The 25,609-nt window shown below is 41.4% G+C and overlaps 2 protein-coding genes across 3 annotated transcripts in view; one reads left to right on the forward strand and one right to left on the reverse strand.

The window, feature by feature from the left end:
- The window catches only part of LOC306890929 (uncharacterized protein), a gene marked incomplete at its 5' end in the record, with an annotated part of 11,965 nt that extends 7,430 nt beyond the window's left edge, over nt 1-4,535 (forward strand). The window contains 3 exons of the mRNA XM_079450948.1: nt 1,034-1,101; nt 1,912-2,028; nt 4,001-4,535. Of these exons, the coding sequence (XP_079307074.1) occupies nt 1,034-1,101; nt 1,912-2,028; nt 4,001-4,240 (425 nt within the window). The 3' untranslated portion in view covers nt 4,241-4,535. The remainder of the gene's footprint in view (nt 1-1,033; nt 1,102-1,911; nt 2,029-4,000) is intronic.
- prickle1a (prickle homolog 1a) lies at nt 3,515-21,855 on the reverse strand. Of its 2 annotated transcripts, none has more exons than XM_079450545.1 (8): nt 21,565-21,855; nt 10,175-10,357; nt 8,311-8,424; nt 7,517-7,654; nt 7,225-7,428; nt 6,956-7,142; nt 6,023-6,865; nt 3,515-5,899 (listed from the first exon to the last, which is right to left on the reverse strand). In XM_079450545.1, the coding sequence occupies exons 2-8, from the start codon at nt 10,343-10,345 to the stop codon at nt 5,076-5,078; spliced, it is 2,481 nt and encodes an 826-aa protein (XP_079306671.1). In that variant the 5' UTR covers nt 10,346-10,357; nt 21,565-21,855; the 3' UTR covers nt 3,515-5,075. The 2 variants fall into 2 exon arrangements, with proteins under 2 accessions (XP_079306671.1, XP_079306672.1); XM_079450546.1 differs by having other exon boundaries at nt 3,516-5,899; nt 10,175-10,354; nt 21,565-21,781.
- Between the last annotated feature and the right edge of the window lie 3,754 nt (nt 21,856-25,609).

The raw sequence follows: 25,609 nt of genomic DNA on the forward strand, positions 1-25,609 counted from the left end.
TGCTACAGCAGTCGTGAGAGTTCAGCTCTGGAACGGATCTCATGAGGTCTCTGAGCCGTGTGGTTCACCGGGTCGGTCACGGCAGGAGAAACCAGAGGAGGCGTGTCTAATCGGCCGGGTCTGATGAGAGCTGAGAGCGGGTCAAACCTCTACAGGAGTGTCAGAAGAGACAAACATCTCTAGATTAACAAACTCTTACAATCGTATCTGACACAAATGCACCTGTACACATTTTTTTATATCTTTATTATTGAATTGAACATGTGCACTTACACTATATCTCATTTAAGGCTGTGAACTTTAAAGTCGGTATTTATTTGGTGTTAAGAGGGCGGAGTGTTGTGTTTCCATCATCACGCGTACAGACGGAATGTGTCACCTCGCTTTAAAGACACAATAAAAGCTCAAGCAAACAGCAGCTCTACTATTTAACACACACAGATGATGTCCAGAAAACAGATGATGTCCAGAGCCATCGGGAATGTGCTGCCATTCATCAACAGACAGTTCACGTGTGTCACGTTCAGGGAATCTTACTGTCTGTTTTTCTATTTCTTTATTTGGAGAACACACACACACACACAACAGAACAGAATGTTTAGGGAGCGTCAATCAAAAGACCTCCGCCTTTGCCCCCATTCCAAGAAAATGAAAATGTATATCATAAACAGAAATACGACCTGAATCTGATCCGTGTGCTGTCGTGTTTGAACCCGTAGAAAACATCTCAAACCCGCAGCTGCACGACTGCGCAGCCGGTGTTCTCCTGCAGGAGATATGCAAATATAAAGCAGCTGTTTAACTTCATATTTTCCTATATTAACTCTCTTTAATAGTTTAAAATATATAGAAAAATATGAATGAAACATTTTAATATATTGAAAAAAAATGGAAATGTATTATTTAATATATTTTCCAGTAAATTTAAGGGACAGAATGATTGAATTATCAATATATTGAATATAAATCTGGACTGATTTAGCCGGGTTTGATGTTTATAGATTTATAAGATAAATCGCTTCCTTCTCCACAGAGAAACGCAGACCACCCAAAGATCTCGCCGGAGGGGTTAAAGACGGATCTTCTGCACCGGCCAACAAGGTATAAACTACTTTCAGCTGTAAAGAGACAAAACTGTTCAAAGTTTGCTTACAGAAAAATAACAGTTCTGTTCAGAAACTGCAGTTTTACAGTCAGAGATTGATGTAGATGCTGCATTACTTTCATAAAACAAACTTTAAGGACGAGAAGCTGCTGATGGAGCACAGGTTGTTCTCAGATCTCTAAGTTACAGATTTATTGAGGCAGTTGAATACCAACATCCCTGAAGTTTCTCAATCAGGATCTTACATATTCAACTACAAGAGTACGTCTGATGTTGGTTGATCCAGTATTTCAGGCTGGTTGACTCTTACAGTGTTTCTTGTTACACGGCTACTTGCAATATGAGAAAAAAACTGGACGTGAAACGTGAAATATTTGATCAGCCCATTTTAACCGAATGCAGACTTTCTGTGGGGAAAGGAGCTGTTTAGTTTTTAAGGTAAGAAACGACAGTCGTGTCACGAACAGGCAATTTGGTTGAACCATTCGTAAATATAACATCATGTATGTTTATATTTCATTTGTCCAAAGAAAGGAAAAATGATTTGCTGCATCCGGGTTACCGTGTGTTATTCGTTTTGTGAGGTTGTCATCAGGGAACAACGAACCTCAGATTGCGCGACTGGCCAATCAGAATCAAGCCCAACGAGCCGTGTAATAAAAAAAGTTGCCAGCATGTTTTATCATTTTTGGAAAATATTTGAAATGTCAAGAGAGAGAACAAAGCCGTTGCTTTTAAACAAACCAAAACATTTATTCTAGATTAATTCATTTTATTGCTAAGAAAATAACGCTGTGCATTCGCAGATGTTTTCTTCTGGTCTGGTTAAGAATCCAGATTTGGTTGGAGGACCAAAACGCGTTCAGACACCCGAAGAACGTTGCGCTCGAGCCATCACAGCCAAAGCTCAGGAGATCGAGCAGGTAAGTTCAGCACATTTCATTCTCGCTCTCTTTCTGATCCTTGAAGATCAACATTTCTAAGGAGAAATAAACCACAACACATCACATCGGTGACGCGAGTTCTGTTCAATGACTGGGAATGATTTCACTGAGACTCCAGTCGCCCGACCCTATTAGACCCTCGGTGATAAAATACCTCCTAAAAATTCCCTAATGTGTCCCAGCCCTCAAATAATTGGCTCCCGCTCCACGATGGCCACAGAGCCCTGCTTGTTTTACTGGTGTAGTTGTGCATTTTATTTGTAATGTTTTACAGACCATTGCCTTTCAACTACACGCCCTACACACACACTATACGGTCCATATAGCACATCCAAATGCACGTGTGTGTGTGTGTTCTGCCGTTCGGTTTGTGTGGTCCTCTCTTATCAAACCTTCACATCTTTTCCTCTAATCGGGGGTAAAAACAACACAAACTTCGGCACGCCGAAACAAAGAGAAGCAATCTCAGCGTTTACTCATAAATATCACGACTATAAATACAGATGCAGTCCGGGGTGGAGAACTTCCTTCAACGCTGCCTTTTGTTGATTCTTGTGCCGTTACTTGTGGTTTAAAATCTGCCTTTTTATACTTTGAAAGAATAATCACAGATGAGATCTCTTCAATATCTCAGGTGTTTCTTCAAGACATCAATGAGATTAAACGGAGAGCGAATGGAAACGTTCGCTTAAGTCTCATCTCAGATATTTCTCTTGAGAAAAAGAGTCAGAAATGTCCGTCATTATGGTTTCAGAAAAGATGTCATCAATGTGTCAAACTGAGCTCAGATTTATCAATCCTGCAAGTCAATATTAATGAAGATCTCAATACATTTCTCATCGAAAGATTATTTTATCCTAGTAAAATAGTTTGGAAAATTTTCAACTGGAGTTGTTTTTTGGGGCCGGTGCAGAACGAGTTAGTTTCATTAGTAGAAGAAACTCTTCTTCTCTCTTTCTTTTAAGCCCACCCTTTGACAGACCCCAGATTCCCGTCCAATCTCTCTGTTCTGTTTTTAAACTGCACACGACTGAACAGACACCATCGATAAGAAGAAACAGACCTCGTCCTCTGTTGAACTTGCTATGATAATCTTTTTGGCCCGAGAGCTGTTCTGTCTTTTCTCTGGCGCGGCAGGCTTGGGAACGAAGTTAAAGGAAACGTCCACAAGGGCCAAACGTGAACTTTAGATGCAAAATGAGTCTCTACCGACATCTGCTCGTCAAAGTCTCTCATCAAACCTGAAACCTACTTAAAGTTTATATGTGTCGGTATGAACTCTAGACCTTCCCGACAGCAGGTCAAATAAACCCGATCACACCTCCGCCGTTAGCTTCAGGTAACGACGGACCCTTGACATCACATCTGGAGCATTTGCAGCTATAATAAAACCCAATTGTTGCACGTCTTTTATTTCAAGGTGAATTGGTTGGCCTTTAAAGTCTGGTGTGAAATAACTTGAGTTCAGTAATAACACTTTTATTTGACTTTTCGATGTCCACGTATTGTATATAACAAAACAAATACACGTCTGAGCTCAATGCAGGAATGTTACATTTATATACACACACTTCCATAATGCTTTTTTTATCGCACATTCATTTTGTAGTTAAAATACTAAGAATACATTTTATATATATATTTTACTTCTATTAATGCCGTCTCAAAATAGCAGTTAAGTAAGCTTTGATCATCTTAATACGACAAAACTAGTGCGTAAAAATAGAGCACTTTAAGTCTGTTAATTGTATTATAGTTTGCCTTTTTCACCTGGGGCATTTGTTTTTTTATCCTAATAGCGCACTTCCTTTTTGTTAGGAGTTTATCATCAATGTTTAATTTAACGAAATCCATTAACATTGAATGATGTTTGTAGGCAGAAAACCGCTTGAAGATTTATCTCGCAGAAGTAAAATACTTAATCTCAAGTCATTCTCTGTTTCTTTCCCAGTTGTACACACAAGACTGTAAGACATTCGGACTCGTGGTGAAGATGCTCATATCCAAAGATCAGACCCTTGAACGGCAGCTTCTATCTGCGCTGAAGAAGAACCTGGTTGATGTCAGAAAAAAAAGTCTGAAGGACCTCCGGGAGTTCATCTCTAATGTGACTTCACAGCTGAAACCTGAACAATCGGCTAAACTTTACCGTAATATTAACAAGACGTTCAGACGTACACAACACATTTAAACACTCGGTGTTAGTGACTATTACCTGATTGTTTTGTTATTTAATACAAGTAAGTAAATGCCAAATGTAAATTTCAGACAGTTGTACATCTAGCTACTTTTTATTCTGACATGTTCATATTTAAATTGTTCAATTTTTGCAAAGATGCTTAAGCACTTCTGTTGATTCATATTATTTACGGTTTGTCTGATGATAGCAAGGTTGTTGAGCTTTTCTTACACAGTATATTGTGCATATAAGACAAAAGGCTATCTGTCAAAGCACATCTATAGAAATAATAAACATTTATTATATGAATATGTGTGTATCTGTATGTTCTTGTTTGCTTTAATATAGACTATAGTGATTCTTTCTATTTAATCGATTAATAAAATCACTCTGGATAAAACCGTATATAATGTACAAAATGTTTTAGTGCAAAAGAAACAAAGACATTGAGATGACCGACTGTGACATGTTACGTATTTATTTTTAAAACCCTGATTAACAAAAGTGGAATCTTCGCACCGTGGTTCTTTTTCCTGAAACGTTCTCTACAAAAATCTTTTGAAACTCAGGGATATAAAAATATTAACTTTAACTCAACATTTTACACTATATACACATTCATATTTGCAACGTTAAATTATTCTCTCCGTTAGTTTCTAAAAGCGGCTTTATAAATATCGTATTCATTCAGGTTTTTTCTTTATCTCGGATAATGCATTACTGTTGGAGTTCAGTCTTGTTTACGCTCCATGTGCGATGTGGACCGCGTTGCATAACAATTTAAAGCAACAGCTCAAAGCAGGTTCCTGGCATTCGTTTACAGAGAGCTTCGTACTCCAAACGGATTCTAGGAAATGATACAGTTTTTGCCCTTCCGTCCTCTCTTCTGTTTGGACTTTGTCCGTGTGCCAAAGGGAAGTTCATCAGTGTAATACTGGTACCGAGGAGGTTGCCTTGGTTGTGGAATAGGCTGACCCAGAAAAAATCCTTCCTCCTCCGACTCGGACGATGAAGAGGAGCAAGTAGAACACCAGCCGTCGTCTTCGCCGTACAACTGAAGAAATCGCTCTTTGGCCTGGCCGTGCAAACCGTGGTTAGCGTCAGCGTGTGCGTACGAGTGCTGTCCATACTGAGCATTAGGACCTGGGCCACACTGCCGACGGTCCTCCTTGAAGCACTTACGGGCCTTTTCTTTGGGCAACATGTTAAGTGCGTTGTCCGAACGTGACTTCCGACTTCTCCGCCGGTGGTGATGGTGATGCCGCTGCTGGTCTTGTTCGTCAAAGTGGTACGCTCGTCTGCGAGTGCGCTCGCTCATGGGAGGCTGTCGCACCTCCAAGTCTTCATAGCGTCCGTTATCTAAAACGTCGTCTGAAAACGTAACCTGCTGTGGTTTGGACTGGGACTTGCTCCTCCTTAAAACAGGAAAGTGAGGTTTGGGCCTCTCCTCTGGAAGAGGGACCACCTGCTCTTGTTCGTCCTCCTCGACGATCTCCACGCGCTCCAGTTCCGAGGTAAGGCTCTTTAGGGAGTTGGTGCTCCTGTGAAGCATCGAGGAGTTCAACGTCCCCATGTTGCTCGTGTTGTCGCAGTTCTCGTTGTCAAACATGGAGAACTTTTGAAAAGGGTAGAGCAGCGGTTTCTCTTTCATGTCCCTATCAACTGAAACACCTGCAAAGATAAAAAGTACTGATTACTCAACAATGAAGGTTCAAACCTTTGTTTGATATTCGAGAAATAGGACCGCTAAAGAAACTAAAAACTGAATGTTTTTATGGCTTGTTTAAGTCTCACCTGTGATATTGGAAAGTGCCAAGGAGTCCATGGAGTCCCGGACGTTCTGCTCCGCTTGTTTAAGATCATCTGTGATGCACTCCAGCGAGTCATTATACCATAGTTTGTCTTCGTCCTTAAAACTGGCACGATCCAAATCGAGCTCCTGGAGTTTTCTGCTGCTAGCAGGTCCAGGGTGACTACCATACGCAGAATCACCCAGTCCATCCTGGGACTGGGCCCAGAACATGTCCGCCTTGTACTTTTTACTGGCCAGACTCTCGCTCTCACCGCTGACTGGAACCCTCCGCTGGGTTTTGTTTTTGCCTTCCGAGTCAATCATCCAGAGGTCTGGTCTGCCGTCCTCTTGCTGTTGGAACATTCCATGTTCACCAAACTTGAGGAGCAGCTGGGTCATGTAGTCCTCATGCTCAGCCCATTCCTCATGGTCTTCGGGTGCTTCCTGCTCCTCCCTGTTCCTCCAAAAGTGGCTGTCTTCAAAGCTTAGCTTTGAGAACTTGTTGGACAAGGTGTCATCCGCATTCCCAGACAGTCCTGGGAACTTGTAGTTGGCTGCGGGCGAGAAGAGCAGCGACTGCCGACATTGGTCTGCCGAGCGGCTGCTTTTTCCCACCTTCACGCTGCGGCGGGATTCCCGAGACCTCGCCGACTGGAAAGCAGAGTCCGAAGAATCCGAGGCGTGGACGTCCTCACCCAGGCTGCAGGCCTTGGAACAGTAAATTCTGCCTTGCCTTGGTAGAAAGGGACAACCGAGCAAGGTGCTCTTGCACTGAGCACAGCTGAAGCAAGCGTCCGTGGCGTGCCAGTGAAGGCCGTCGTACGTCATTTGGGCATGATCCACCCCTGCAGAAAAATATACAGTAGAGGGTCAAAAAGGAAATGTGGTTTGTGGTGAATGACGCTGCTGAAACTGAAAAAGACATTAGGGCTCACCAATGTGTTCGCCGCAAGCCTCGCAGTATTCTGCGTACAGCGACTCGAAGCAGCCGCAGCAGTACGGACGGCCGTCTTTCATGATGTACCGCTGACCACCCAGGACGGTTTCGCATTCAAAGCAGGCAAAGTGCTTCATGTGCCAGTGACGACCTTCTGCTTCTGTGCATTCGTCGGCGAAAATAATCTGAAAGAACACCGATGATTAAAAAAAGGTGAACACATGAAGTGATGCAGCATAAGGAACTTTAAGGAAAAACAAAGCTCACCTCATCACAGGCCGAACAACGTGGCTTCAACAATTCTGCATGATGTCGCCCACAGTGGATCTTCCCATCGTGGTAGAAGTAAATAAGATCCACCAGGAGCTCATTGCAGGTGGAGCATGTGAAGCACGCTGGGTGCCAAACCTGCCCAGGTCTCGCCCGAGAGGCGAACACCACCATCTCCCCGCCACGGAAGTTCTCCCCACACTGATGAAAACCAAAACCACGTTTAGATGACAAAAATGCATCAGGTTCCTTCTGACAGAACTATTTAATTAATGACTGAAATGCTTACGTGTTCACATGTGGCATGAAGCATCGCCCTCGGCAGCAGTTTCAACGTTCCTCGTCCAAGAGCCTCTTTCTTTCTTTGTAGGCTGAACATGTGAAGCTCATTCCTCTCCTCTTCACTGAGAGACTGACAGTACCGCACCTGAGGAAGAAAATTGAACGGGCTTACTGTCCGCACACTGGAGAACAGATAGAAATGTGCAAGATACATTTTTTATAGATTTTCCTCGAAAAGCACCATTTGATGTCAAGCCACCTACTAAAAGAAGTGCTAGTGATTTAGGACTCCTTGATTGTTTGGACCTTCGCTGGAATGGAAATTTAGAGAAAGGACGAATACTCATGGCTTCCCCCTCTCTCAAACTCGTGATTACTTTTACTTTTGTTTACCAAACCTCAACAAGAGGAAAAGAAACACAAACAATCTTTATGTTTAGACCAGTATCACGAGTTTCATGCTTGAACTGGAAACACACACTCATTCTGCATTTTTCAGACCACAGCAATGCAAAGAATCTCTCCGTCACATGTATCGAGTCTCCACAAGCAGCATCATAAAACCATCTGCTCAAAAGTCTCATTGTACTAACACCCACAGCCATATGAAGTGACAAAGCTTCTTTCTGTGACGCCGAGGGGAATGCAGGGGACGTGATGTATCTCACAGAGCTAAAACACCCACACCTCATACCAGTTATATTCGAGGGGGTTTGGAAATGTGATGCGTGGGCATTTTTCAATGCGGATATGCTGGGAAACAATAGAGGCTTTGACGGCTGTTTATGTGTTTAAACTCACCTCATTGTCATGAGGAGGCAGCTGGTACAGAAGCTGTTTGATACGATTCTTTTCGCCGGGGCTGTTCACATAAGGCACTTTGTCCTCGGGTAGACAGGAGAAATAAAGCTGAACCTGGAGATGAGAAAGATCAGGTGAGTCCCAACACACAAGTACACCAGCGGGGTTATCATGGTTTGTTAAAACTACAAATATTAAACCATTTATGGCCATTAAAATAACATTTTATTTGAAATCTAATGAAATTAAGCAATGAAGCAATAAAAAATTTTTAAAAAAGGAAAATTAGAAAGTAAATAAGCTTTAGTTGATGCCGTAAAGTAACTACTTGAAAATAAAAAGAAACTCAAGTAAAATAAAAAATACATTTATAAAGCAATATAAGAAACATTAACATAACATAAAAAATGAACATGAAAACTAAAAATATAGGAAAATAAAAGCTACACGATGTTGATATATTCAACCCATCATTGGTTCAAACTGTTTATATACAACACAAAATATTTGGTTGAAACAACCCAACTAGGCTAAAAGGTTCATTTTTAACCCAACATTCAAAATATAAATAAAACTATTATGTATTTTATTAATTTAAGTAATGTAAAAGTACATAAATCAAATGAATAGTGCTTGACTAAAATAAAATCAGCATTGTCACGCATCACATTTGGTTTGAAGCCCTTTTCTTTTTCTTCTTACTAACAAAGACAAATCACAAGCATTTTACAAATGCAATAAATGTAAAAGTACATACATAAATGTGGCTCGACGAAATGATGTAACGTTGTGATAAAACGTTGAAATGATGTGCGTTTATAAAATCAAAGACTTTCCCGTCGATGGAATTCTGTCACAAGTGGTCACAGGAGAGTATTTGAGACACATGGTGTAAACGTCAATCTGTCTCAGCTGTTCACATGAGATCGAATCACCCGAGATGGATGTTATTAGCAGGTGCAAACATCCTATGAGAATGAACCAAAACAATGCCTGTTGGACTGTTTGCTCGCGATTTGCATTCACATTTAAGCACTTTGCAGACGCTTTTATTCTCTAAGAAACAAACCCATGACCTCTCGTGCCTGCATTCAACCTCATCCGTTTCATTTCCATCCATTGACCTTTTTTAAAAGTTGAGCCACCTGTTTTTCATCACCAAGACTTTTTACTGTAATCTATTGTGTTTCTTTGACACGTTGACCTTTGCATTGCGAGGGTGGGGGTGTGGTCGTTGGCTTTACGAGTGGCGGTCATAACAGCTGGAATGAGCTTGTCCTCTCCGGCGCGAAGAGAACCCTGCTGATGTTGAGCCGCTCTACTGGAATGCCATTTAAACCTGACAATCAGGAGCTCGTAAATCTCGCTCATCTCCAGCTGATATTACCTCCAGCGCCCCCGGGACCCTTCTACGCAATGATCACCTATAATACGCCCGGCAATTCACAGAATGGCCGCTGTAAAGACATTACATTTTAACACAAAAGCTGTGGACGGCTCTGCAATTGCTTTAGACCCTTTTCTCAGCCATTAAACAAGGCTGATTTTATGTAGGGGGGGATTGAAAGGACAGGGATAGAAAGCGGACATCCCCAGGACGGAGAGGAGAACTTTCACGGACACAAAAAGTTAAAAAAGTTGAGGCTGTGAGCTCCTCAAAGCTTCAAGCTCTCCGTCTGGCATCTCGACATAATGACTTACAGATTTTCCACGAAGCAGTTTGTAAATAAAGAGCAGCATTTCCTCTTCCCAAATGCCTGTGGTGTTCACAGTTTCACATTAAAAAATGGAGCCCGCCAACTTTTTATTGAAGACTGCATCTGGACGGCTACGCAAGGGTGTTCAACTGCGAAATCTTCTTTACCTGTTCTGGTCGGAGTCCCGGTGGCACCCAGGCGTATTCCTCCAGGGCACAGCCCGAGTCGTCGTCTGACGTTGAGCTCCGCTGGAATCCGAACGCGAGCTTGTTGACCTTCGCCTCCATGTCCTGTTGCCTCACGTCGCCGTGGAACCCGACAGAATTCTCGAGGTTCATCAGATAGACCTGCTGGAGACAAAACAGGGTCATGAGTATAAAAGCGCATTACTGAGGGATGAGAAACAAGAACGGGCACAAACTCCAGTCAGTTTCATATTTAAAGAGGATTAGTCCACGTTGGCAACCAAACAACACTGACCCATTGACTTCCATTGTATGAACACAAAACCACAGAGACACTCTTCATTTGTGTCCCACTGAGGAAATAGTCACATACAGGTTTCGAACCACGTTATGATAAATACATGATGAAAGAATCTTCATTTGTGGGTGTACCGTCCCTTCAGACTAATATCTATAAGCACCAGTTGTGTTAAATAGATTCTGCTCATAACCCGACTGCATTTTTATTGTCACTGCGGTTGTGGTCCGATCTTCCCTCTAAACTTCATTCATTCTGACCATTTTACAGTCTGGTAGTTTTTATCTCTTTGTCGGGACTGGCGGTCAGAGCTGAAGTTGACATCACTGACACTGACACTTCCCAAGAAAACATCTCTGGTGTTCTTCTGTCAGCCCTTTGAAGTTCTTTCAGGACCAAAGCACAACAAAGCCATATGGTAACGCTTGAACTGCGTGTCTTTCTCCAAACCCAGAACCTGCCGCGACGCATCACGTCCTGCCGAGTGAAATCAAGACGCTTTCATCTCACAACTGCCGCGTTTGCAATGAAAACAGGTGAGATGATGGACTGAAGACACTGACAGGTGGACAACAACAATGTGCTTACGTGTGAAGAACGTGAAATCACAACAAACCTTTGCTTAAAAACAGGCTTCATATACTTTATCTTAATACTGTTGTTTTGTTTTTGATTCACAAAGAAATCGTTTGGTTTTGCTTTCTGACTAGTCTATTTAATCCAACAAAAGTGAGAAGTTGATTCACAACTGAAATAACTCAACACACTTGTATGTTCTTTGAAGTGTCCAGGCGTGAAATGATATTGATTTACTGTGTGTATTCACACTACAATCATAAATTTCAATGTGTAAGGTTGTAAACACATCTGTAAACTCTGTAAAAGTTTGATTTACCTTCCTGAATTCTCAGACCAAGTCTTGTACTGAAACTCAGAGCAGGTTATCGGAAATGTTGCTCTTCAACGACAAATGAGACCAAATAACCACCTAAAATCTATTTCATACGGCCCAAAAACTTTTCTTCTTGTTTGATGCAAAACAGACACGTATGTTTGAAGGGACAGCTCAACCAAAAATAAAAACCTGTATGACTTTCTTTCTTCTGCAGAACACAAACCAAGATATTTGGAGGAACGCCGATAACCAAACAACATTGAACCTCAACTGTATGAACACAAACCCACTGACACATTTCTCAAAATATCTTCTTTGTGTTCAACGGAAGAAAGAGTCGCAACCACATGAAAGTTAACCAGATCTTTTGGGTGAATCCACATCACCCAGGTGAATCTGACAGGAAGTCAGTGATTCAGGTGATCACCACCTTTTCTGTCTCTATAAGTATGCGAATTTCCGCCCGAGATCCAATCATCATCATTTCCTGAACTTCCTGATTAATCACTGATCGAGTTGAAGAGAAACTGCGGCAACGTCGCATTAAAACTAAATCGGCATTTTACACCCCGCTGGTGTAATGTGAATGGCGGGGACCCTCGGGGTACCCACGGCAGTTCCTGTCTGTTGCCCTGAAGAAGCCCCGGAGCACTGATGTTTAACAGGCCGCTCTCTTGTAGGGATGCTTGTTAACATGGCTTTGGAGGACCGAGATGCATATCTGTTAGATCCACCCACCGGTGGACTGAATGGCCCTTGATGGGGGGTAGATAGAGGTGGGGGAGGCGAAGTGGCTTGGGGAGGAGATGACCCCGGGTGATCATACAGGGGGAACTCATATGGTAATGGCCCATCAGCATAGCAGAGAAACCATTCACAAATACTGTGAAAAAACTGGTGTAGTAACCAAAGCTGTGACGCAAGATCAAACTCAAAACTCTGGAATTTGCATACAACTGTGTTAATGTTAGTCATTTTAATGGAAAAACTAAAATGATGTAATAGTGCTACAGTAAAACAAGTTTATTGGTTAACTGTAAAAACAAAACTTTACATATAGAGTAATGAATGGATAAAACAAGAGATTCGATTTTATTCTATTACATGCGCAAGTTTGCATTATGTAGGGAAAACACAAACACAAAATTATATATTGCTAAATAAATACTTTTAAACTTGCCCAAATGCATAACATTTTTCCACCATTTCCCCCCAGTTTTAAACTGCAAAGATAGATATGTCTTTATTTTCACATTTTGATGTTCCTTTATTTTATTTTCTCGCATCCGCGTTTGCCGATAAAACAACTTTTTGGCATTTTATGACGAAAGGTACTGGCCCAACCAATGACATATCCAATTTTCACAACTTTGGAAAATAAGATCCGTATGAAATTTTATTTTGACTAAATGTCAATTATTCTGTCTGGTTTCACTCATCTTTAAATGTGTCTAAAAGATACCTTGAAAATGACATGCTGTGCGTCAAAACAAGTCTTTAAATGAGGGCCAGTAAATGTCATTATCATGATATCTATTTCAATTATCACATGCGATATTAATATAGGCAGTTATGGACAAGAATCACATCTTTCAAGCCTAGACCTCTAGTTTTAACTGTTATATTTGAACACCAATGCAGAAATATACTGCTGGCATATCAATGATTCAGTTTGATACCTACAACTAAGAATAGCTGGATTCAAATAACGTACAAATATTCACGGTCAATATTTATACATCGCCAAAACTCAAGACACGACACATGAATCACTTCTGATGCCGGTACTGTCTTAATGACTCCCGAGAACACGGCGCCGCTATCTGACAATGCTAAAAACAGTCAAAAAATGATTTTCATGTTAAAGTCGAGTTTTTTAAGGGATATTTCAGAATACTAGGAAACATGAAGGCCGTCAGATCTGAGCCATTCAGCAACATTTGGGTGATCCTCACAAACTTTTGGCCAAACTTGATTCATCACCATGAATGTTATTCCAAGACCAAATGGCTTCAAGGCTTCATTCCAGCAGACTGAGGACTTCAGAGGAAGACCACCTGCATTCTGTCCCACCGGAGCCAGATGACTGTTACCTTCTGATATTTACCCACAAAAAACACGTCCTTCACACCTTCAAAAAACCCTTATGGCGCTCTAGATCTGAGAACGCTTCTAAATATAGGCTAACTTTTGACACAGGAAAATATATACTGAACGCTTCACTCAGACACGTCATTTCTTTTCCCATACGAACGAGATTAAATGTGAAACACACAGCCCCACATTTTGTCGTTTTAAAAAGCATTTAGCTCACCTCGCCAACGTCTCCAAGCAATTTAACGCTTTCCAAATGAAGTCGTCTCCAACTATCCTCAGGTTTTTACATGTTCTCACTTCCAGCATTTAAATCCAAACCAGACGAGATCTCGTAATTCTCATTCACATGTGATCGTGACACACACAGCGGAAAGTGTGGCGAGAGATCAAGCACACGGATCTTCCATCCACTGCTGTGGAGCCACTCCCACAAAACTCCAGCTCGACCACTCACTGTGAGCTTCAGACCCCCCCATCCCCAATAAACACACTCGCATCCCCCCCTTCACTTCAAACACCCGTGGGGTCAGTCCCGAATCTGTCCTGTAGATCGTTATCGTGCTTTATCACAGATTTGAGAAATATCCACCGGGAGACCCCGAGGATCAAGACATCCATCATTCATACATGTGACTTTACAGACGTTTAACACAACCAAAGTTACAATACGGTTCATGTCATGTTTAATTAAGCTGTTTCATTGTGTTTTTTGTCATATCTGCCTTCCGCCATTCAATTAGATAGGACTGTGGACTTGCTCTGACGTAAATTGTAACCAAAAAACTGAAAGTGAAAGAAAGACCCCCAAACAAACAGCCTGGAAGACTGTTCATTCATTTCCTTTGCAATCTGCAAAAGGTGAAGACCTTCCTGTTGTTGAAATAAACAAAGGTTCTCCGGTCAGCGGGACAGGACCGCTTGATGCCTAAATGAGGGAAATTGGAGGGAAATTGGAGGAAGTTATGAAACTGAATCTTCTCAGGGAGGTCTTTATAAGCGACCCCGATCATTTCTAGACAAACCAACAGCGTTGTGCTCATGAAATAGAAACTTCCTTTGGGATCTTTACAAAGCGTCAGATTGGACGGCTCGTGACGTAACGCTGACCGGACTCCGTAGTCAAGCCCGTTTTTTTCAGTTCTAACGTGCACATCTGTAACAAGCGACTTTTACGACGGTTCCCCTGAAGAAAGGCCAGCTAATGGGCCGGTGGTGGTGGAGGTTCTTTGGAGGACAACGCCATTGTTGCAGTCAAGTCCAGAGAGATGTAAACACAGCAGGACTCGGGCCGGACCACGGCCCTCATTGTTACCGAAACAAAAAGGAAGAGGGAATTTGTTCCCCCTCGTATTAGCGGACTGCAGCAAGATAAACAAACCCTCTATCTTACTAAGAGGCTTTCGCATGTGAAAAGTTCAGCAGCCTACAGAGATGTTCCATCATGTCAGGCCGCAGATGGTGGAGGAATTGCTTTCCTCGAGTCCAAATGGACGATAACACTCTTTTAAAACCGATCTCGATGGGCAGAAATGTGAAGCCAATGAAATACTTTTTATTTGAAATGACACATTTTATGTCATCATTTGGTGTCAATGCTTGGAAGATCTTTATTTTTCATTATTTATTCACCCGTGCGTCATTTTAAACCTTTATGATAAAAGAAGATATTTCAAAAACGTTGATAACCAAACAACGTTGAACCCCATTGACTTCCATTGTATGAAAAACCACATTTCTCAAAATATCTTCTTATGTGTCATTTTCAGATTTTCATTGACATAAGAGTAAACCAATGATGACAGAGTTGTATTTTTAGACAAACTATCCCTTTAAATAGTCAAAACTATTCCCCAAGTCCTGAAATCTAACGTTGAAAGTTGCATGTAAATGCCCTTCGTGTCAAACTTTGCCATTCGAGACAAAACCCAGGTCAGCGACCTACGACCCCAGCAAACCCTGACTGATGCCAACGACGTCATCTAGTCCAAAAATACTAATGTTATCGAGAAAAGCCCCTTCCTGTGACCGCTCTATTCACGGTAAAGTTAGCTCTGGCTTCACAGTTCAGGGTTAAAGATGGATTCTTGTGCAGTATAAAACAAGACAAGTCACACATCCCTGACCCGCGATCCTTTCTGAGCTAAGAGGGACCGTAAATCTCTGGCACCCCCGCCTACCTCTCAACCCCCCGCGGTCACTGAGAGTTACCCAGCACCTCACACCTGGCTCGACCCTCCCGGGGTGTAAAACTTTGACCCGGCACGTCCGGACGTACTCAGAACCCAAAACTCAAGACCCAGAGCTAGTCACATTCCTTCTTTAACATGTTCGTGCCCCAGAGGACTGACCTACATTTGACAACATCCTAAATTCAGACGCTTAATGTGGGCCAACGATCACATGGACAATTACATTCCATTAGTAGGCTGGTGAAACTAAACCTTTGGACTAGAAAAAGACATATGCGTTGGGTCCAAAAGTGATGCTATAGTACTGGAACGTTTGTAGGTCACGGTGTGTGTATTGGCTTGAGATATCCCAGCATGCTCCTGGAGTTCAGCTTTGAGGGTCATTGGCTGCTATTTATGACAGTTAAGAGCTATTGTCTCAGATAGAGCTCACTCCTTCTCATAAAAGTGAGACTGTTCTGTGACTTTAATGACCCGCCAATGGCCGTTATCAGAAAACAAGACTGACAAAGGAGCGGCCATAAAGAACAATAAAACACTGTTATTCTACTGTAAAAAAAAACTACAGCTCTACAGAACAGTAAGAGGTCAACGGCTTTATCCTCACTGGTATTGACTGAGAGATTATCACTGACAAACACACAGACAGACTATTTCTTTAAGTTTCTAAAAACATTCTGTATGTTTACACGTACAAAATGTAACCAATATATTTTAAGCATCTTTACAAATGAGGACCTCTGGGGTACAAAATCTGGTTAAGTAGGTACACAAGCACATAAAGTTTGCACAGAAGTCAACAAGATGGAGAAGGTTTGGTGGTGGCAGTTAAGTGACAATCTAACAGTTGACTCACAAAACAGACAATCCAACAATTACTGCGTCTTTCTAAACCGTCTGTCGACTATCGACTAAAAAACCAGAGCAAACCTCTCCAGCGTCACTTCCGTGACAATTCAACTTTTTTTAAACCCACATTTGAGATAGAATCCCATTATTACTGCAATGCAGAAGACTGAAAATATGTTGGTAACACTTCAGTTTAGGGACTTATCCTCACTATTAACAAATTACTTTAGCATGCATATTATTACAATATTGGCTGTTTATTAGTACTTACAAAGCACATATTCTGCATGACCGTTCTCTACATCCCTAATCCTGCTCAATACCTAAACGCCGAAGTAAGAGTTTATTAGTTAATGGTTTGTTAGTAGCGAGAATGGGACCTTAAAATAAAGTGTGACCTAAATGATTTACACCTCTTCAATTTAGTCTATAATATAAAACAGACGTTAATCTTTAGATGTCATGCATAAAAAGATGCTGAACTACAAGCTTTGAGGATTGCATCACAAAATGTCAGAGAGTCAGCGTGTGATCATTAAAATCGCACGAGCTCCATCAGAAGCAGTTCATTGAGCTCATTTAACCACACGCTTGATGCTCAACTCCACCAACTACAATTAAAATCATTAAAAGAAGCCGTAAAGTCAAAATAAAGCCTCTGAATTACAGGCACGCTGTGGAACCTCCCAGCGTTCCTCTCAGATCTCTCATGAGGGCTCTGTTTAACTCTCTGATACAGATGTCGCCCTCAGGTACGAGAGAGTAAATTACCCACAATCCCCTCCTCCAGCACGGGCTTTCATTAAACCAAGCTCATAATGGATTTGACCCGAAGCAGCGAGCGGTCCTGCAGACGGACCTGCTGACCGTGGCATTGGTCGGAGGTGTATCGCCCGGTGACCTTTGACCCGTGGTCCCACAGCGGCCCTTTAAAAGCTGGGTTTCATTGCTGTTTACCAACTCCCTCACATCCAGTAACAACAGCCGGAGTCTCTTTGAGTTACATTCCACTTCACTGACCCGAGAGGTCGACCGGTTTTCACCTTTTCAATACAACCAAGACTGAATAACTGAAGAATAAACCACTTCCCTCCGTTCCTGAAAAACAGCCTAAACCTGAACAAAAGGCTAAATTCTGATTTTTTTTATATTTCTATATTTTATTGCTAATAAATTAAATATTTACAGTCATATTTCATGCAGAATAAGGCCGGATTAGACACCAGACACGTCATTTAATGATTCATATATTTTTTATAAATTATTATTATTTAATAGTTATTAGTATAATTTATTGAATCATTACTCTTGATGTTTATCTTTGGGTTTTGCAAATATTTAATAAATCAACTGTATTAAAAAGAGCTTGTCAATGTTGACAACACAATGTTCAATGAATTAATTTCCTATGTGTGTGTGTGTCAGAGCACATCTGGTTTTCTGCCGTTTCAATGTTTCTTTAGCTTGCAGCCGGAAGACTGTATGATGACTCCAAACAAACTTGTACTCTTTGATCATCTGTGTGTCTGTCTGTTTCCACAAACACACTGTTCTTCTCCATCACTGAACTGCTGTACAGTCAATGTGAATCAGCTTCTGTCCACACTGAACCTCAGTCAATATTGACTCACCTGTACAGTGACCTCTGACCTCACCTCCTCACACAGGAAACCACATACAGTGTGTGCACATGTTCACCGATGAGCTAATGCATCAGACACACCGCGGCTTCTCCTGCACTTTTGCTATTGCTTATAAACCTCTCGAAACTTCATATTATATAAACTCCAAAAAATGATGACAAAAATTAAAAAGTGCTTCACAGTGCCTTCTTTGTCTAAATGGTTCAATACAGAACCTTCAACATCCATTTCTGTTTCGCAAAATGGAAAAAGCTTTTTTAGATTATAAAAACCTAAGAAAGATAAATGGCGGTGAAGAACCTTTTAAGTTTTTAGGAATAATGGGTTATCTTCAAACCGGTATTGGGTCGAAACAGGATGAAACAAACCGTTGAGTTAAATTAACACAGAAAAGGCTTATTTTTTACGCAAAAATGGGTAAAACAACCCAGCCTAGGTTATATTACAACCCAACCATTGGGTTTGCCCTTTGTGACCCAACGCTGGATTGAAAATAACCCTGCATGTTGTAGAACATGAACATTATGCTGAAAAATAAGATATATAAGATTATTCTTGCATGCCAGACAATAAAAGAAGCAAATATCCAACATTATCTAATATAAGGGCTCACCTAGCAACTACCCAACAATCACACAGCAACAGGCTTGCATGCAGAACGCAATTACAAACACATGGCAACACCTTAGCAACCGCTGATAACATCCCAGCTACCACACAGCAACAGGCTTACATGCATAACACAATATCAACCAAATGGCAACACCTTAGCAACCGCTAAGAACATCACAGCAACAGGCCTACATGCAGAACACAATAAGAACCACATGGCAACACCTTAGCAACCGCTCATAACATCCCAGCTACCACACAGCAACAGGTTAACTTGCAGATCACAATGACAACCACATGGCAACACCTTAGAAACCACCACCAGTAAGATAAACATCAGACATCAAATTTTAGAAACGGAGTAGGATTGATTTTTGAGAAAACGAAAGAACGTGAACATGTGTTCGGCCTTCACCAAATCTATTTATCTCTGTATTACCCACAATTCTGGCAGGGGAACCTGTACCGATGAGTAAACGTCCGTTTCCGCTGCGTCATACGACACATGCTGAGAACAGAAATCAACATCCTCTAATTTGCCTGCAATAATGTAAAGCAGGTGTCGGGACACAGCGGGACCCAGAAGGTTCGCCGGGGCCAATGGCAATCAGACGGGGGCCCGTGTGCTAATGATTCCCTAAGTGAACGAGACATTTTAAATGGCAAGTAAACTTAAAACGCATGACGACTAATGAGACATTATTACTTAGTCAACGAGAGAAACTGAAATCAGAAATGTGTGACAACAAAATGAATTTTAGAACACACAAATAGATTGTATCCATCCAACAAGACGGGGAATTTTCATTATTGAAAGTTAAAAAGTGAAGTAAAAGTTTCATTGCAGGACACAGCAGACTCTTGTGTTGTGTAAGCTGAAGCAACTCATCATTTCAATCATTCCAGACGGTTTATTCACACTGGACCAGTTTACCCGTCTCCTTGAATCTCAGCGTCTCCTAAAAGCCCAAAGTGTGTCGCTTTGGCACGAGAAGTGAAACTGCGATTAGCTCAACACAAGCATCGCTCTGTGTGCATCTCAATAAATCAACAGACGTATACACGCTGGCACGAGGACTCAACACATGATTCTTATAACACACACACACACGCTCGGCCCACACGCTCCATCTGTTGACCGTTAAGGACGAATGCTTTCGTCAGTGTTCCATCAATCTAACACCTCAGATGAACATTCATGCGAGCGTACTTGAGAAAAACATCAGGTCATTCACAGCAGGTCTCAAACCTCACTTTCTTCTGCAACACAAGCGAAGAACATTGATAACCCATCAACACTGATCTCCGTCACCTTCCCCCGTATGAAAACTAAACCACAGAGACATTTTTTTAAATATCTTCATTTTTGTTGTACTGAAGGTTTTGAACCATCCAAGGGGGAATAAATGACGACTGCATGCAATGAATAGCACCACCACTGGAGGGCGCCACCACATCAACATCTCTACTGCACAAGACAAGCCACACATGACATATTCAAACATCGACTTTATGAAGTACAAAAAGCTTTTTCCAGCACGACAACCTCAACATAACAGCGCACGTGACAGATGTTCGTAGATAAAACATCAAAAAAGTTCAAACACCACAAGTGTGCAAGAATTGATCCGTCAGCTTCTCCTGATGGGCTTTGGGTCTCTTGTCAAAGTCACTTCAGTGGGTTTCTAGAAAGAATCTCGCTGTTGAACTAGTCTCCATATGGAAACCGAGTCCTGTTGACATCTGTGGTCCCCTGTGGGGCCAGAACTCTGCCAGTTGGCATCAAGACAAACAGCTTAATGATCGCTGTCAGGGACTGTAAAGATAAACTGCTGTCCCGCATTAAATCCCATGAATAAACCTCACCGCTGAAACTGTTGTTTCTCAAATAAGGCAGGTTAAGAGGAAAAGCTCAAAAAGGAAGTTCCACCACGTTTCGTCCATACCTACTTGTACTTATTTTTCTATAAATCACATAAGGGCAGTTCTTCAATCTGTATGCAGCTATTTTCCATACAACGGTTTTGAGCAATTCGAGAAAGAATAAATACAGAACTACAGATATTTTAAAGGAATTCTCAAAGAAGGACATTTGGTTTGTTTCTGACAAAATGTTGCTTATAGTTTTAAGTTTGTTGATCAGACACGATCCCCAAAAAACGGTCATTTCTACACAATGTTTTCAATGCCGAAACAAAATCTCAGGTTTTGATAGTTCATTGCCTCCGTCTTGAGAGAGATTCGAGATTGAGATCAGCAATGTAGAATATGAATAATAAGGAACTTGAATGAAAACCACCAGACAGGCTTCTGCTTAAGCTGGAGATGGGAGAGAACCCACAGAGCTCCGGGACGGACTGCTCGCACACCAGTTGTCAGTGAAGTGACATGCACAGCTGAGTCCAGACCCACATTAGATCATTAGCACTTGGACACACATGCAAAGCAATCCTGTGCTTCACCAGAGGAACATTCTGTGTCGCTTCACACTAAACTGTGGCCGTTCCCGAAAGAATGCCCCGGATAACGAGTTCAGAAATAGACCAGAAGCTCTCGGGACACTTTGCCAACACAAGACCCTTTCAGCCTTCCAGAAAGCCCTTCCAGACGCCACGCAATCTCCTGAAGCATTTACAAGACCCTAATACCATCAGTCCGGGTTTAACTTTACAAGGTTCACTGAAAACAAGTGTCGCAGAGGGGTTCCTCACATCTCCACGAATCCCTCACGTGTTACAATATAACGAAGATGAGACGATACACGTTAGAAGTGCAGCAGAAGAGCTCACCTGAATGTTTCTCCGAATCTCGCGTTTCCTGCTCAGATCCTGTTTCAGTTGAAGAGCGGATTCGCGTTTGCGCTCATTGGCGTCGGTAAGATTTCCACAAGTGCGCAAAACGCGGCGGTCACGACTGATCCGAGTTTAAAACATGATAGAAAGAGCGAAGTGAACGTGGACATCTGCGTCTCTTCTGTGACCGTGTTGAGCGGAGTGACAGAACTGTGGCGCAGTGGCGGTGGGAGGTTCGGGTCCCTCCTGCGCGCAACGTGCGTCACGACGACAAGAACGCGAGAGAGTGCGCAGCTGAACTCTGCGTGGAGTTTAACTTCTGAAAGCATACAAAGCATTTCAGTTTGATTATTTACTTTAGTTGTGTTTTATTTGACTTATTTTTGTTTTTAAATATTTTAAATTAAGAACCATTTGTACCGTTTGAAGTCCGATGTCATCACATATATGTAATGACATCAAATCATTTCCCACTCATTTTATCATTCAGGTCACAATGACTGTTTTACGTGCACATAGTTATATCAGTATATGTATGGATTTACTATTTTAAAAAGAGAAATAATCATGCATTACGGGTGTCCAAAAAGGACACTTTGTAGGATTAAAATGCACTGACCTAAAGCAATAATACCCGACAAAGAGAGAAAAGATGCGTCTTCATAGATCATGAAATACTTTATTTCAATGTTCATGTGCTACCTAATATGTACCGTTATGGATTTGACAATTATGAAGGCACTTACCTGACTACTGAAAATGCACAAAAAATAAAACAAATGCTTTAAAGACTTTAAGAGAGACCGGACGTGGGTGTTTGAACAACCAAATGTTGATATCTGTGCTGTTAGCATAATAAAAAACTGTATTTGTCCATGGTAAGGTTGAACTTACAGGATTAGTGATGTACAAACAAAGCCATATGATTGTTTACTCAAATCATCTGGATCTTGTGGGTCAATAGCATATGTGATGCGGACCAGGTGAATGTCAAATAACAGACAGTTTAGGTTTATTTGTCAGGAGTTTTGTGTGTTCTATAGTTTGTCTTTCAGTTGAACTATGGTGTCATGGCGTGGCGATGGTTTGAGAAGAATCCTGCCAAGCAAGTTAGTTCAAGTTAGATTGTTAAACTGGTGACACATTTATGGTTATCGTGTGATGAATTTCAAATTTATCAAACCGAACGAACTGCTTCACTGCTTCCAATGTGCCTGAAGACATGCTGAAGCATTACCCCCAATCTCTGCGCTTTATCTGCCCCAATATTTATGGCAGAGGGCCGTAAAAATGCTTTCAACAACACGAATGAGTTGTAAACTAGAGATGGCCTTCACGTACACTGCTTTATAATGGACTTTTCTTGTAATGTATCATTTATCTTCGCTTTTATGGGCTGATGGAGAAAGTGACCAATTTATACAGAATCCACATCAAGACATGCAGGCATTCAGTGTACTGAAGAATATCATCTGCTTCTTTATACGAGAATATAGCACAGTTTAGTTTACTCCTACAATGTGACAAATGTCTCTTTTGTTTGAGAAGGGACGTCAACATGTGTCAAACTGAGCTCAGATTTGTCTCGTCTGCAATCAAAAGTCAATATTAGTGAAGGTCTTAGTGTGAATTTCTCGTCAAATTTACCCAAATCCAGATGATTTGACCTCGACAATCTACATTCATTTTGATATTTGGATTCAGGATCCAGAGAGAACATCGGCCACCCTGGATTCATGACGGCTGTAAAAGTGTGGACTGAATCTTTAATCCTTTAAACAAGATTGAGAGCTCAGGTGGACTCCTGTGGGTTAAGCGCTCCAACAAACTCCTGCTAATTAGGCAAAGATGTCGTTTTGCCACGGACCGTTTCCCAACTTCCCACTGGAGGACCAACCCGAGATGTTAATCTCCCGGTGAGCCTCTGGGTGGGTTTTTCCCCTTCCAAAGCTGTTTTTTTCCTTCCCATAATTAATTGAGAGGTTTCCGGTGTGAAAATAGCTCTTGGTAACTGGACAATATGCCCGAGCATATCCTTTAGAAAGGATTAAAGCTCAGTTTGACACGTTATGGACATCTCTTCTGACTCTATTTCTCAAGAGAAATATCTGAGACACAGATGAGACTCAAACAAAAGCCATTTCCATTTGCTCTCCGTATAACCTCATTGATTTCTATGAATTAGTTAAGATCTTTTTTCTCTTTTATATAACCAAGCCCATTTTTGCATATAAAATTGATTGAGTTTATGTCATGGGGATGTAAAAATGTTATAGCTGTTATAGAACGATTCCGTTCATTTACTCATGGAAAAGTTGTCAATCCCATAATGCATGAAAACAAATGTCAAGAAATGTATTCTGAAGTGTGTGTCTTATAATTTCACAGGTTTGACATCCAGTATCTCAAGTATTTTTTATGACGCATTGCAGTCAAACTCTGAAAGGGCTGAACCTTTTTCAAACATTTTTCTGGCCTGGACGTTCACAAATAAACAAGCGGTCTTTAAGGTAAAGGTGCGCGGGGTCGAGTCTGCGTCTCTCGTTAAACTGTATATGTGTTTAGTGAGATTCTCACATGCCGCTCGGAGACGCCGGCCTGTAATTTAATGGCCACTCGTGGAATTCAGCGGCGGGTCAGATTGCAGGAGAAAATACCATCAACGGCTTCCTTCTTGTGCTGAAATTCCTCTGACGTTAAACAGCGAGCACAAGCGTTACATTCATTGACCTCGATGTGCTGCGAGCCCAAATAACTGGATTTACCGGGAAGAAAACCGCCTGTGTGTGTGTACGTCACATGCTGCATGCTCAATGCGTTTTGAAAATGATTCTGAAATCAGTTTTGTCTCTGGAATCTGGGACCATGAAATGCGTCTACGGTTCGGCTCTGGGCCAGGAAAGATCTGTCTGCACCTCGTGTCACGGGTAGGTTGGGAAGGTACTTCCAAGATAATAGCTCTCCGGAGGATTCAAGATGGATCCTGATGGTTCTGGAATACGAGCTGGGTGAGAAAACGAGACTTGAAAACAGATTCCCTGAACTCATTCTAATGTTAGTCGATGTTTCTGTAATGTTGTGAATCATACTTCATTACGCTGCTGTATTATTACAGCTGATTTTCATCTGAATTATGACTTTTGAATCTTCCGCCGTGAATAAAAATGCACAGGATCATCCTGAGATGCTTTTTAACCAATGTGAAAGGAGTCTCCCAACTATTCTGGACTCTTGGTGGCTGATTTTTGTTACGCTTGAGTCATTTCAAAAACAAATTTTTAATCAATTTTAAGAGTAAATCATTTGTGATTTTTAAGGTCCTACTTTGGTAGTGATTCAGAGTCGACTCCTTTTTTCCCAAGTCAATAACTTTGTTATTCGTTCGCTTTACAACTTGGCAGACTGCTCACATTCACACACAGCAACATTACACACCACATGAAATGTCATTTGAAGGACATTGTATAAGATACTGTTTTAATCAAATAAATGAATATGTTTGCACAAATCCTCTGTGTCCTTCCAAAACCTAGGATGTCCAAATCTAAGCATTTTTAACAAGCATATGATATTTGCAAAGAGTGACTAATAATAATGATTCAAGAAAAAATCAAGAAATACAGCGGAGAAATACATTTTCTTCAAAATGTCAAATATTTAAGCATACTCCTTCAGATTAAATTGTTAAAATCATGAGAAGCTTCAGACTCAAATGCACAACACTCCAGAAGAGGAGAGAAAAGTATCGCAAATAAGTCTTTCGTTTATTTCATTCGTCCTCTTTATTTGTTTTATTTTCACGAGCGAATCCCAGCTGTTCAAAGACAAATAAATGCAGCTGTTTTTCACAGGCGTTATCGTCGAAACCATTCATCTTCACGAAAGGCCGACCCGACGCTGGTGTTATGAAATGTATGCCATACACAACTTAAATATATGAGAGCAAATGGTCGCCCTATTAGAACGAGACCCGACCTGCCCAGATTTACGCCGCTCTTTGCGATGAGTGGAAAGTATGTCAGCGACGTTTGAAACATGTCGA

This window comes from Barbatula barbatula, assembly GCF_947034865.1.
Source record: "Barbatula barbatula genome assembly, chromosome: 25".
Classification (NCBI taxonomy): domain Eukaryota; kingdom Metazoa; phylum Chordata; class Actinopteri; order Cypriniformes; family Nemacheilidae; genus Barbatula; species Barbatula barbatula.